This window comes from Phasianus colchicus, chromosome 1, assembly GCF_987193195.1.
Source record: "Phasianus colchicus chromosome 1, bPhaCol1.hap1.1, whole genome shotgun sequence".
Classification (NCBI taxonomy): domain Eukaryota; kingdom Metazoa; phylum Chordata; class Aves; order Galliformes; family Phasianidae; genus Phasianus; species Phasianus colchicus.
The window spans coordinates 172,421,828-172,436,163 of record NC_143436.1 but is presented as its reverse complement, the minus strand read 5'-3'; the positions used below and the strand labels follow the sequence as shown (position 1 = coordinate 172,436,163).

Here is a 14,336-nt window from a genome sequence, read left to right as displayed (position 1 = left end):
GGCCTGGGCGGGGCGGTCACGTGGCTGCCATGGCAACGCGACCCGCCCTGCCGCCATGAGGCGGAAGCAGGCGGCGGGGCCGCGGCTGGTGATGGCTGGTGCCCTGCTGGTGCTGCTCGGCCTCCTCTGGGGCTCTCAGGTGGGGAGGGGCGGCTTTGGGCTCGGGGTTTGGCTGCCTTTCTTCAGCCAGATGTGGGGAGGAAGCTCTTATTTTTTTTCTGATTTCTTTTTTCTGATTTTTTTTTCTGATTTTTTTCTTTTTTTTTCTTTTTTTCTTTTCTTTTTTTTCTTTTTTTTCTTTCTTTTTTTTTTTTTCTTTCTTTCTTTCTTTCTTTCTTTTCCTTCTTTGTCCGCCTCCTGTTCGCTCCTTTCCCGCTTTAGGGCTGTTAGGTAGCCGTTTGTATTCATGACTTTGCAGCTGTTATGAGGTAAATGAGTAGCCGGGCGATGCTTTGTCGAGGAATTTCAAATGAACGCTGCTTTTAAGAGAGTAATTGCCAATTGCGAAGTGACAGACCCTGCCTGTTCTCTTTGCTGTCAGGCTTCCTCCCTGCTCTCCTTTACGACATTCCACCCCTGTTTGCTCAGGGTACCCCTGTTGTAGCCAAGGCGTTAACAGCAAAGTTGAAAGATGTTGGCTCCAGCCACTGCCACTTTGCTTCTTCTTGGCTCTGCCCTGACCCTTCCGTGTCCACGTGCAGGTCTCTGTCCCATACCCACCCTCTTCTCCCATCCCTCACCTGCAAAAATGCAACCTACAAACAGCGGTCTTTTCTCTGTTATGTTTCAAAATGTGTACGTTGCATTGAGCTTTGCTGTTCCTACAGTTTTAAGCTTCCTCATTTCTAAGACGCTTCCCTTTTTCATGTGCACTTTTTCCCCATTTTTTTTTTTTCCACCTTCCAGTTCCAGAGCTCCCCAGCCCAAATGGCTTTGTTACCTCATTTGCAGTTCATCAGAGCCATAGCTGCAGACCAGCTTCTCTTTACCTTTCTAACCTGAGTAATTCAGATTGGATATTAGGAAAAACTTCTCAGAAAGAGCAGTGGAGCATTGGCGCAGGCTGCCCAGGGAGGTGGTGGTCACCATCCCTGGAGGTGTTCAAGAACCATGTGGATGTGGTGCTGAGGGATGTGGTCAGTGGGCATGGTGGAGATGGGTTACCTATTTACTGGACTATTCCAGTAGAGGGCTTTTCCAACCTAAACGGTTCTGTGATTCAATGAAATCCACTTACAGTGCTTCAGTATAAGTTACTTTCTATTGCTGATTCTTTTGATCTTCATATATTCGTTGAAACTGGACGTAAGCAAACATCCCACTGTTGTGGAATCTGTTAACGGAGACATATTTTTGTATTTTCAGATGTTAAAAGCATTTGATTACTTCTCTTCTTGGAAGGGAGATGGAGAGCAACAGATGTACAAGTTGGACATAAGCTGGCCTAAAATTCCAGAGTATTTCAGTGGCCAAACGTTTTGTGTTGCTGTTGATTCTCTTCATGGTTTGGTCTATGTGGGACAGGTGAGTGAAAATGCTAGATTTCTATTTGTGTTAATCTAGTGCATTTTTGCCTTCAAAATTTCTGCTTTATATTAAAAATTATTATGTTGTACACGTATGATAATTTTATTATTTTGTTATCCATTTATATGTCTGTATATATACTTTTCATTTTTTTATTTTACATATATATAAGGAGTTATAATTACATATACCTGTAAATATAAATATGCGTGTATAATTTGCAGGTAGTGTAAAAGGATATGTCATTTTGTATATAGAATATTTTATATGTTTATATAAATGTGAGGCTAAAACATGTACATAGGTTGCTCCAAAAGTAATATCTCCTGTATACTTCTGTAAAAAGAACGAGACACAAAGGGCAGAATAATACTATCTGATAGAGCAAATTCTTAGCTACAGAACACTGTTTTTTCAACACAGTCACCACCATCAACAGTGATGAACAAGAGCCTGCATGCTGTGCTTGAAAAAATCTGCAACGGCACAGGCGATCACTGTCACCGTCTCCACTGCTGGAATGCACCACTCACTGCCTCACTGTTCACATCCACTGTTTGGACTCCATAAATGCTCAGCAAGAATCAATGAATGTCTGGGTGCCATTTTTTTCTGCATGGAATAATTCAATGCCACACCTTTGCTTAAAATGCACTTCCATGTCAGATACCATTCTGTCAGACCACCCGTCTGCCACCATCTGGTGCACAGCAACAAAATGTAACGCAGTATGGATGGGAAGGTTCAACCACTGTCATAACCACCAACATCTTGTCTGCCTTCTGACAGGATTCTGTTGTAGGCCAACAGAATAAGACAGGAGGCATTATTTTTGAAGCATCCCATGTACTTTCCAGTAATTTTAATACAATAACTAAACCTGTAAAGTATTTAAAATGATTATTGTATTAAAATTAGTGACAATATAAGTATATTGATCAATTTTTAAAGCAGTTCTGGGAGCATACTTTTGTGCTTTTTTAAAAAAGATAAGTATGATTTTTTTCTGGTATGAACACATGATCTAACTTAACTGAGTCACAGTAACTTCTTTTCTAACTGCAGTGTAGAATGTAGTTCTGGTGTAGATGACTGGTCCCCTTCCAGTCTCTGTCCCATGAAATCAAAACCATATGGTTACAATAATTGGAATTCAGTTACGTGTGTTATCCTATGCCATGTATTTGAATCTTTAGATTCATGGCTAAGATGGTCCCTCTGGGATCAACTGAAAGGATTTAATTATGGAGCACAGCGTGAGTAATTCAGTACCATGCAGTTAACCAGTACGGTTAGGTTTTTTGTGCCTGTATTATGCTTGCATTTTACTTGTGTATTTTTCATCAACAACTTAAAAACACAATTCAAAATGCAGGTGCTTGGCTGCTCCGAAAATTGATCTCAATGTGACTTAAGTTGAAAGTCTAGAATGATTGTCACGTTTTACGTGCCAAATTTAGACCCTTCTCTCTTTCCTTTTCTAGCTGGAAAAAGTGATAAATCTCAGACAAGTGACCTTCGTGATTCATGAAAGACTGCAAAAAATAACAAAGAGGAATTTTCAAAAGTATCATTACTTGCTTAATATGTTTTATTAATGGGTTTTTGTTGCTTTTTCAGAGGGGAGATGATGTACCAAAGGTGCTTGTATTCTCAGAGGAAGGCTACTTTCTTTACTCCTGGAATGATACAGTTGAAATGCCTCATGGTATCTTTGTATCAAACACTGCAACAGATAGTTCAGTATGGATCACAGATGTTGGATCAGGTAAGCACTATGAAGATGTGGGAAATATTAAGCAGGGAAGAAAATGCAAGTTGCGTATAAATTAAACAGCTTTTTTATTTAAATAAAGCTTTCAGATAACTGAAACAAATTGATGTTTTTCTTGCCTTGAACAAACTATTCAGGTGCTGCATAAAATACTCTGAAGGTTCATGAGTAGTGCTGTGTGTCTGTTTGTAGCTTCTACCTTTAGCAAGCACTTTTTCTTTTTGGCAAAGGAGAAGAATCAGGGATAAAAATACCTTGTGCCTTTGAAGCTTCTCTTTAGCTATGATTGGTGACTCTAATATGATGGAAAAGTGCTGCTGTAGCCTGTGGATTCACTAACCCATAGTCATATTTTCACTGTATAATTTTACTCGTTTTGATCTCACTTGCAATCATCAGGTTTTCTTTTTAATCTTTGTAATCAGTTGTAATGCTTTAATGCTTCTCATTTTGTTTGTTAAGATATTTTTTGCACTTTTTTTTTTTATTATTATTATCTTCAGGGAAATATGGGCACACTGTGAAACAGTACAGCCCTTCTGGTAAACTTCTGCAGGTGTTGGGCACGCCAGGTAACGCTGGTTCAAGTTTGAATCCCCTACAATTTGATCAGCCAGCAGAGGTCTTTGTAGAGGAGAATGGAGAGATGTATATTGTGGATGGAGATGGAGGAATTAATAACAGATTGCTCAAACTTTCCCAAGGTATGGAAAAATAATCTTCCGCAGCAGGTAGCAATTAAAACTTGGATTTTAAATAACAACTTCAGAATAGTATTAAGTGGGGTTTAGGCTGAGCTGCTGCTTAATATTAGCTTTAGTAGAAATTAATCTTCTAATTATTGATGACAAGAAGCTGAGAGAGTTTATTTGTTCTGACTTCAGGGACAAAGGCTAAGGTGGGTTCTATCCCTGTCTGCAGGGTACTGATGAGAGGGTATAGAGAAAGGGTTGCACATTTCTTGGATGCTTTCTGTGAAGAATGAGAAGCAACAAACAAAAATTGCAGAAGAAGAGAATCCCAGTTTGATCTTGGGAGAGAAAGATTCATGATTGTGGTGATCAGTCAGTGAGTAGTTTGTCCAGAGAGCCTTTGCAACCTGTGGAGATGCTCAGAATTTGATATCACCAACGTGATCTAACTCCAGGTTTTGATTTGTTATCACTATCAGTTCTACTTTTAGACAGGTTGAGCCAGATGGTGCCTAGAGATGCTTTTATTCTGTGATTCTAATTAACTTACTCATATTCTCCAGCAGATGATCAGTGTTGGTTAGGGTGATGAGTCGGAAGCCTGTGCCTATCTGCAGCTGGGGAAAGATTGAGGTGTTACAGTTTCTCCTTTGCACTGCACCATCCACTTCATAAAGCAGTCAGGTGACATTTAACATGCAAAATTATAAATTATTAAAGCTCAGAATAGACTCAAAACTGCCAAACTGAACATGAATTTAGTAAATGAAGAAGTATGATCATCATTGAGCTCTTTCTTTATTTTTCTTTATTTTTAATACAGTGCTTAACAGTGTCTTGACTATGGCTCTCGTGCCCTAGTGGCTGCATGTCTGTAACATGATGCTGAAACCAATAATTACAATCCAGTAGTTACTGCATTGTTGCAGTATTTTTAGTTTTATGTATCAGGAGTGCTGTGTTTTGAATTCTGGGTTTAGAAATACCATCTTTTATGAATAACTAAAAATAACTTTGTAATGGAATGACTTTAAGCTGAAGTTATTTTTTTTTTTTTTTTTTTTTTTTTTTTTAATTATTGTTATTATTTATTTATTTTATTTTATGTGGTGCCTTCTGCTCAGATTATAAAGAGATATGGCTGAGTGGAGAAAATGGAACCGGTATTGGCCAGTTCAAGATCCCTCACAGTGTGACAGTGGACCCTTTTGGACGGGTAAAGAATAAAAGGAGAACTTTTTTTTTTTAATGTATAAATGACTCTGATGGCAGATGAATTTGAACAATGCAAAAAATAGTATTTGTTTTTCTTGACCTGCTGTGCCTTACAGTTTTCAATGTGATAGCAGTCATGAGCCAAAGTTTTATACTGAGGGTTCTACTGAGATAGATGTCTTCAGGGTTGGTGCAAGGGTCCTGACCAGTTACTGTTTGTTGTTGCATGGATGTTGGCAATGTTCCTTATACAGTTTGTAACAGGCTGCCATTGTGGGAGCATAGGAGAATTTTGTTCTATAACAGATAACTGCCCGAGTACTTAAACTTCTTCAGGGGACTTCAGTTTTATATTTGGAAATTACAGATAAGCTCAAGAGAATGGTAGGACACTGGCTAGGTTGTGAGCATCTGTCCTTTTCTACATGGACATCAGGGCATTCGAGATTCTACTTCTTCCTGATCTTAATCATAATCTAGTTTTTGCCTCACTGTTGTTAATACTTTTAAGGGAAAATAAGATCACTTGGCTACATCTTCTGTCACTGTTTTCAGCCAGTTCTATACATGCTGTCTGAACCAGAATAAGAAGTGATTATAAAACTAACTTATCTGCCAAAAATGGGGGGGATGGGAGAGAGAAAAGATACAGCAACTTTCTGTTGTAGGGGAACAGTGAGTATATACAGTCAAAGACAGCAATTGTGATGCCCTGAGATATTGCCAAAGTGGTGTTGGTCATCAGCTTAGGTTAAAGACCATTGTCAATTCCTAAGAAATCTGAGAATGCTGTAAGCAGTGTTTCATTTAAAAATAGTGATGAAGGATCCCAGGTAAACTTGTTTTTTCTTTCCTTTTGGGTGATGTCCCAGAAAAGTGATGAAGCTTACTTATCTGACAGACTAGTTGTCAACAGCTAAAATGTTCATGATAATAGAAAATGTGAGGCTTTCAGTGGAACTGGCTATTGGTATTGCTACCTTACAGTGTTTGTGAACTCAGTTAGCACAGGGTGAACAGAGATAAGCTCTACAAAACTGATGAGGCAAGAATGTGCTGAAAATGTCATAGTACTGGAGTTGCTCAATATTTGTAGTACTATTAAAACCATAGTAGTGTCTACAGATGCAGTCATCATGGGTCTGGATCATGATACTACTGCTGAAAAACAAATGTTTAGCAAGAGACAGAGCAGTCTCTTGCTCTTCCAGAATTTAATAGGTGTGCAGATGTCTTCACTGGAGGTGTGAATATATTACCACTGAGTATACCTATGTCATAGCCACAAAAGTGAAGAGAGGGCCTTGAGTTCTTTGCTAAAGTACTTTAAAAATAATTGCTGTACATGGAGAGTTTGTTGGGAAGTCACACCTACTTATTCAGCTTTGAATGTGAAGGTATGTTCTTCTTAGGTGTACTTCTTTTTTTATTCCAGGATACTTTGCTTATGCAAGAAACTGATGTGTTTAATTTGTTCTAATTGTGAACAACCATGATTTTTCTTCCTAATAGGTATGGGTTGCAGACAGAGACAACAGAAGAATCCAGGTTTTTGATAAAGTGACAGGGGAGTGGCTGGGGGCTTGGAGCAGCTGCTTTTCAGAAGATGGACCCTATTCTGTCAGGTATTGTCAAACAGTTCTACTAGAACCATGCAATTACATAAATAAAAGGTATACACTGGTGAATGATAATGTTGATGATTAGTGCCTGATGACAAGTAGTTAACCAGTTTAACTAATAGGAAGCTGTGCCTGATTGCATGCAAAGGTGTGTGTAGTTGTATCCTGATATGATAGCAGAATTCTGGTTTTATAACAGGCCACGTGGATTAAAGTGTGGAAATTGGAATTTTATTTTGAAATTCTTGTATTTTCTTTGCTGTTGCAGCTTTTACAGGAGGAAATACGACTCTTTACAAGGGTGGATAGTGATGGGACAATGAGGAATGGTTTTAAACAGAGGCAGGGAGGTTTAGGTTAGATATTAGGAGGACGTTTTCCACCCAGAGGGTGGTGACACACTGGAACAGGTTGCCCAAGGAGGTTGTGGATGCCCCATCCCTGGAGGCATTCAAGGCCAGGCTGGATGTGGCTCTGGGCAGCCTGGTCTACTGGTTGGCGACCCTGCACATAGCAGGGGGTTGGAACTAGGTGATCATTGTGGTCCTATTTACCCAGGCTATTCTATGATTCTATGAATCATTCTACGAAAGACTGTCTTGAATGAATTTTCTGTAGTAACTTAACTTGTCTCAGGGAGCAGCAACACATAAAGAGAGGTTTACAAATTAATTCTTTTACTGCATTAGGTCTGTTGTAGAATTCAAAAACTTCAGTATTTAAGTGGAGGTTTTGTTTGTTTTAAAGTGCATGATTGTGTTAATGTGAAATGTCATATAGAGTGCATCTTTCTCTCTTTCACAGATTTACTGGCAATTACAAGTACCTGATTGTAGCTCACCTGAATATCAACCGTTTGGCAATCTTGGCAGCACCACCAGTTGGCGAAATTGGGGACTGTGCTATAGTCAGCACAATCCAACTGGCAGATGAAACCAAGCCACACCTTGTAGATGTAGACATGAAGAGTGGAGCAATCTATATTGCAGAAATTGGAGCCCAGCAAGTGCAAAAATTTGTACCCTTAAGTTGATGGTTCCCACAGCTACTGTGGCACAAGCTGTATGACACATAAGACCTGTGATCACATTTCCTTGAGTCTTCTGTAGCTTGTATTTCCTTAGACAAGCACAGAACATTGTGCTCAGAACTTTAGGGAGAAGAATTTGTTCTTGCTGCAGCTCTGGAGAAGTACTTGGTCTTGAGCTGTTAATCATTTGAATAATGCAACGATGGCTTTTCCTTTTGTTTCTGGAAGGAGGAAGATAAGTGTCTTTATTTTATGCGATTTTGTAAACACTGAAAAATTTATTAATCATTGTATAGAGCTTCATGCTGGGGCTCAAATACTTGGCCTGTGTGTATGTTGTTAAATGAAGGCCAGAACTGATCAGAGGGAAGTATATAAATGATTGATTTTCTGCTAGTCAGACACCTCATTATAACATTTCTTCAGTTGTTTTATTTTTAGTCTTCGTGCTGAAACTGCCCAGCTCTGAATACAAAGATGCATTATGGTGTTGAATAAGATGCTGCTGGATGCTGGTGTAAGTGCTGACACTGGCATCTGCCTTGAGTAGCTAATAATATCTGCAGTGAAATCAAAGTTTTTGCTTTCAGCTGAAGCAGTCAAGCCTGTAATAGGCTACAGTTAAAATGACATCAGGCATGTCAAACTAAATTAAAAGTATGTGCACGGCAGCCACATACTAATTCTTAATATGTCTGTTCTTAATCTAATTTGATTTATTATCAGGATGAGTTTTCTGTTCAATGAGATTTCACAGTGGAACATACTGGAGTTCAACTCATTTAAGTTGCTCATGGTAAAGAAATCAGAATTTGCTAGGAAACTCTTAAACAGCATCTGGGGCCTTGGAGACACGATTCCTACCTGATGTTCCTGAAGCTCAGTCAGTTAGCAGTTGTTTTGATTTGGGATATTTATCTTCACCATTTTATATTCTGCACTTAGACTTTCACTGCCCCAAAGAGACAACTCCATTAATGTCTAGATTTTCTTCCTTTTGAAGGACTTCTTAACAGATGTCTGCAAACACTGTTCTGAAGAAAAACTATGTAATCATCTTATTTTTCTGAATAGGAACACCAGTATAGTACAGCTCTTTCCATTCCCAGTCCAGAGCGGTTCTGTTTTCTTTACATATTGCTATGAGATTTTATGCTAGTTCACTTTACAGCACAGAGGGAAGTGGGTACAAGAAGGGAATTGGCAAAAAGGCTTTCACAGCCTTAGATTGAGTCACCAAGTACTTCTCTAAAGCCATGGTCCCACATTCCATGTTTATCCTACTAGATTTTCAAAACATTTGGGAGGATTTCTCCTGTTTCCACACAGTAGAATGTGTGGAACTAATTTAATGCTAATCTAATAAAGGCGATTCTTTTTTCTACTTCCTTGAGAAAGAATAAGGGAAATGTATTAATTCTGAAGGTATCCATGTCAGTGAATGTCATTTAAAGCAAATGCATCTTAATTTGGCAGGTTTCAATCTAAGATCTCAACATTTCTGGGTCAGCAGATGGGGAAATTGACCAGAAAAGCCAGATTCATACATTTTCTTTGTGAAGCAATACAGCTGTGAACCTGATTCCTTGATTTCAGCACTATTTGGGATTAATGCACTACATGGGCATCCCTGCCCACAGTAGGGGGTTTGGAACAAGATGCTCTTTAAGGTCCCTTCCAACCCAAGCCATTCTATGGCTCTGTGATATAAATGCTTTGCTGCTGGCTGGATCAGCAATAATAAAGGCAGATCTAACCTGCCTGCACTCGTGCCAGCCCTGGAACTAGGACTTCTGCAAATATGATCCATCATTTGCATGGTATTGAATTTCAGCTAATAAGCAATGTTTCTTAGCTGAAAAGGTAGCAGCTCTTCCTCTAGACCTCAGCAGATAGGTCCACATAGCTTTGAAGTGTGTTGTGTGGATTTTCTAACTAGGTCACCACTAGCTCAGGGATTTCTGCTGTTTGTGCAATCTAGCTATTTCTCACCTACAGAAGGTGAAATTATCTTAAAAAAAAAAAAAAAATTAATATAATTAACTATATTTCAGCATATCTTGATGCTTTAAGGGGTCCAAGCACATTGATTCTTTCTCATCCCATCTCATCTTTATTTATTTTCTCTTTGTTGCATCCATCTGAAGCAAAACTAAGCTTTCTGGGAACACTCTTCTGTTCTGCGCAGGAGAGTGCACTTCTGGATGCTGACAAACAAGTTAGTTATGCACATTTCAGTTTGCAGTGTGGATGTTTTTATGTGGGCTTTTGCAGCACCTAGAAATGGGGGATATTCATCCCATTTTGTCTGAATTTACTGAGATGGGTTATGGTGCCAAAATAAGCCTTGCCTTTCGGAATTGGGTATCTGTGATAAGAAGGGATGTAAATAGCATGAGATTCTCAGACTCCTTTTTCACTTTTGTGTCCGTGGCCAAACTACAAAAATGATACGCACTTTCTTATTCTATGAGGGTCTTCTTATGTATCATCTTAAAAGTGATCTCTGAAAAATTTCATAATAGGATAATTTGGTGAAATAAATTGTGAATTTACCGTTGTGAAATATTTTGGCTCTTTTGTTTCTTTACTAATGTCAATATATTTCATTGCAGTGGATTACTCAACTCCACTAAGTATGGAATCCCCAGCACTTGAATGTTGATATCAGAAATAATTAAATGCCTTATTAAAATGGAATCTAAAATTTCATGTTGTCTTTATACATTACTATTTTAGCAGGTCACCTTTTTCATGCTCTAACTCCTGTATTTAAAAAAAACAAAAAGCACACAAGTGTCTTCCAGATGCTTTCATTTGAGTAATTAGCAAAATAGGATGGTGACTCATACAAGTGCAAAGCATTTAAAAAAAAAAATTAATTGCATACTCTTTTTATTCTATCAGGGAAATTAAATTAATATTAATATTCATTATTACTAATTAAATTCGGTGATGCACAGGAACAGGTTGCCCAAGGAGGCTGTGGATGCCCCATCCCTGGAGGCATTCAAGGCCAGGCTGGATGTGGCTCTGGGCAGCCTGGTCTGGTGGTTGGCGACCCTGCACATAGCAGGGGGTTGAAACTAGATGATCATTGTGGTCCTTTTCAACCCATGCCATTCTATGATTCTGTGATAATATAAAATCAGGTTTTATTTCCTGAGAAGACATATGGAGCAATCTATTTAGCTTTAGAAGAACAAGAAGGATAGAAAAACTTGCACAAGAAGAAAAATAACATACTACAGCGTTATCTAGGCAAAGAAGAAAATATAACTGCTAGAAGCCAGGAAAATCTAGATCACTGTTGTATTAAAATAAAGAAATGGGAATAAATTGTCTTTTGATGGTTTGAACTTTGGGAACTTTTTGTTTGCTTGTTATTTTTTTAACTTCCCTACTGTTAGGGTAAGTACTGAATTGTTACCTGGATGACATTCCCTAGGTAAGATTAGGTAGACTGATCTTTGTGTCTTCTGACATTCTAACATCTGTTAATATTGTTAATCATAATTTTTCTCAGTGATGCCAATCAGACTTTTTTTTTTTTTTTTTCTGTTCCAGTCAGCAATTGATTTAGCCTTATCTGTGTGGTCAAAACAGAAGAAGCCTGGATCAAGTTTTTGCCACACGTGATCAGTTCACTGATCTCAATAAGAGCTGAAAGGTTCACAGGGATGTATGTGGGTCTCCTTATTACTCTAAGTTCACTGCCTGAAAGTGGTTATTAACCTTTCTGAAGTACTAAGCAGTTATCTAAATCGACACATCCTTTCTCCACGATTTGTAACATGAGAAGCCCTTGCAAGTGATCTCTGAGCAAGATGTGAGGGTTTGCTATCACTGAAGTTGCTTAAATAAAACGTAAGAGGGCACCAGACTCCTGCTGATGTTTGGCATACTCAGCTTAACCCTGTCCTAGCAAATGTAAACAGCTGATAAATTCTAAACATGTGGAGTAAGTCAACAAACATAATGAATTATGGCAGATTTTCTTTCCCTTTTCAAAACAGACTGGTTTAAACGTAAGCAGATAATTGTATTAGTCATTCTGGCTTATTAATACTGGATTTATGTCCATCTCATATTTATTTCCATTATTTTTCTTAGAAAAAGAGTGTCCAGAGACTGTGTTGTATGGTGAATTGATTATTCCTTATGCTGTTAACTTCGATGGAATTACTCCTGATGCACTGCTTCAGAAACATAATAATTTATAATAGTTGCAGCATAATTATACTGAGAGAGCAATGCCAGCATATTTCCCTGCAGAGATGACCCCAAGTGAGATTAGAGCTAAGCTTTCTAGAGCTGATTCACCAATTTCATTCTGCCCCTCCTTTCTCAGCCTTTGTCTAAAACCATGCTATTATTTTGTATTATTGTTTTATTCTACATTTTTGTACTTGCATCTGCAAAAACTGTTTGCCAGTGGTTTAGCATCAGAAAGTTACAACACAGACTTCCTATGAGATTAATGTTTCCAAATATTATGAACTTTTCAGGGTTTATAGAGCATCAAAGTCCTGCTGTTTATATAAAATGTGAAGGTAGGAGCATATTAATTTATTCATGCAGGATGATTTGCTACTGCATTAGAGCCAATGTAACACTGATACATATGAGATATTAATTGTTGCACTTTGTCATAAGAGCATGTTCAGAGGCTGAGGAAATTTAAGATGATCATGTAATTGGATGTGCAAAACAGAGGTAAAGTAACTTTGCCGGTTACATCAGAAATAAGCCTACTTAATTCTGAGTTATGTTGTGATATCTTACAAATGAGAACTAAGAAATCTAACTTTAGTAACTGAAGTCTCTGTGTGTTAATTCTTTGCTGTTGTTAATAAACATTATTAAAAGTTAGGAAGGCTTTACAGTCTAGATTTGCTTGGCTTCAACCTCATGTTTTCTACTTTCAGCTAGCTTAGAGAGATCACAGAATCACAGGGTTTAGAAGGGACCTCTGGAGGTCACCTAGTCCAACCCCCTGCTAATGCAGGATGCTAATGTAACTAGAGTAAGTTGCACAGGAAAGTATCCATATAATAAAGTATTTTACTTATCCTCCATGGAATCATTGACATATGATGACTGAGTCATCTTTTGCTCCACTCCTTCTGTAAACTGTACCAATCAGAATATTTGCTGTGTAGTGGGAAAACTAGTAAGGCTTTAATTAAAAAAAAAAAAAAAAAGAAGTATAAAATAAGAAATTCATTGTATTTTGTATTTATGTATCAAAAACCAACAAATCTAATTTTATCACTTGATAGGAGGTCTGGATATTAGAACTTTAGGAGGAAGTTTTCCACACAGAGGGTGGTGAGGCACTGGAACAGGTTGCCCAAGGAGGTTGTGGATGCCCCATCCCTGGAGGCATTCAAGGCCAGGCTGGATGTGGCTCTGGGCAGCCTGGTCTGGTGGTTGGCGACCCTGCACATAGCAGGGGGGTTGAAACTAGATGATCATCTTTTCAACTGAGGCCATTCTGTGATTCTATGAACTGCCAGCACTGAATATAACTTAGTTCCATGTACTGGCCATGATTTGATATGGCCTGAATTTCTGTTCTTAGCTCTCAGCATACTACTGTTAGTTGTCAGGTGGTTAGGATGACTAGGTAGACAAAGTGTAGGGAACCCTGCATTAAGAATATACCAGAATATATATTACATTTTTATCTGATATTGCTGTTAAAGGCATTGGAAAAGCTTGCACTCAGTATCATTGTTTGACACAGTCCTTATCAGAGGATCTGGCTGAAACTGAAGTATTAATAAATGGCTTTTAAAACAAACTGATAAATTGCTAGCAGGTATTCATTTCATTAAGGCCATTCAACATTTTCAGTAGATTTATGAAATACTTGATTTTGCTTAGGATTGCCTTAGTACCATTGGAAAGAAAACATGGCAAATAAAGTTTAAGGAATGAGGAAAAACAAACCCCAACACACTTCTGTGAGGGTTCTTGAGAGAACAACAGAACCTGCCAACTGACAAAATGCATAATAAAAGAAGTATTGGATACAGAAAGACAGTAAGTCACTCGACTTTTTGAAAGGAAATGACATGCTCTGCAAATCTGTTGCATGTCTTTGGAAGAATCTCTGAGTGTTCATGTCAGGATGATCTTGCTAATACAATCTGCCTGAATTTTCAAAGGGCTTTCAGCTGCTTTTCACGCTGTGTCCATAAAGAAATTGTGTGAAATAGGAAAGAAGCAATAATAATGCAGAATTAAAAGATTAAGAAATAAATATACTGAAAACTACTTCTGTGCTGCTCAATATATTGATAAATGTTTTGAGATTAGACTTGAGAATTTGGGGACAGAACTTACTGACACAACCAAGCCACTCAAGCTAGTAAAAACAAAAGATGCATAGAGCTGCAGGAGTATATAATGAGATTGAATTGACAAGGCAATAAAATGGCATGTGAAATATAACATTGATAAGCATGACA

At 38.1% G+C, this 14,336-nt stretch overlaps 1 protein-coding gene across 2 annotated transcripts; it reads left to right on the top strand.

The window, feature by feature from the left end:
* Positions 1–12: 12 nt before the first annotated feature.
* NHLRC3 (NHL repeat containing 3) lies at positions 13–10,426 on the top strand. 2 transcript variants are annotated; one of them, XM_031615885.2, is made up of 7 exons: positions 13–139; positions 1,366–1,524; positions 3,148–3,295; positions 3,805–4,005; positions 5,118–5,209; positions 6,721–6,833; positions 7,635–10,426. In XM_031615885.2, exons 1-7 carry the CDS (start codon positions 56–58, stop codon positions 7,861–7,863), a joined length of 1,026 nt encoding a protein of 341 aa, XP_031471745.2. In that variant the 5' UTR covers positions 13–55; the 3' UTR covers positions 7,864–10,426. The 2 variants fall into 2 exon arrangements, with proteins under 2 accessions (XP_031471745.2, XP_089988839.1); XM_090132713.1 differs by lacking the exon at positions 3,805–4,005.
* The last annotated feature ends 3,910 nt before the right edge of the window (positions 10,427–14,336 follow it).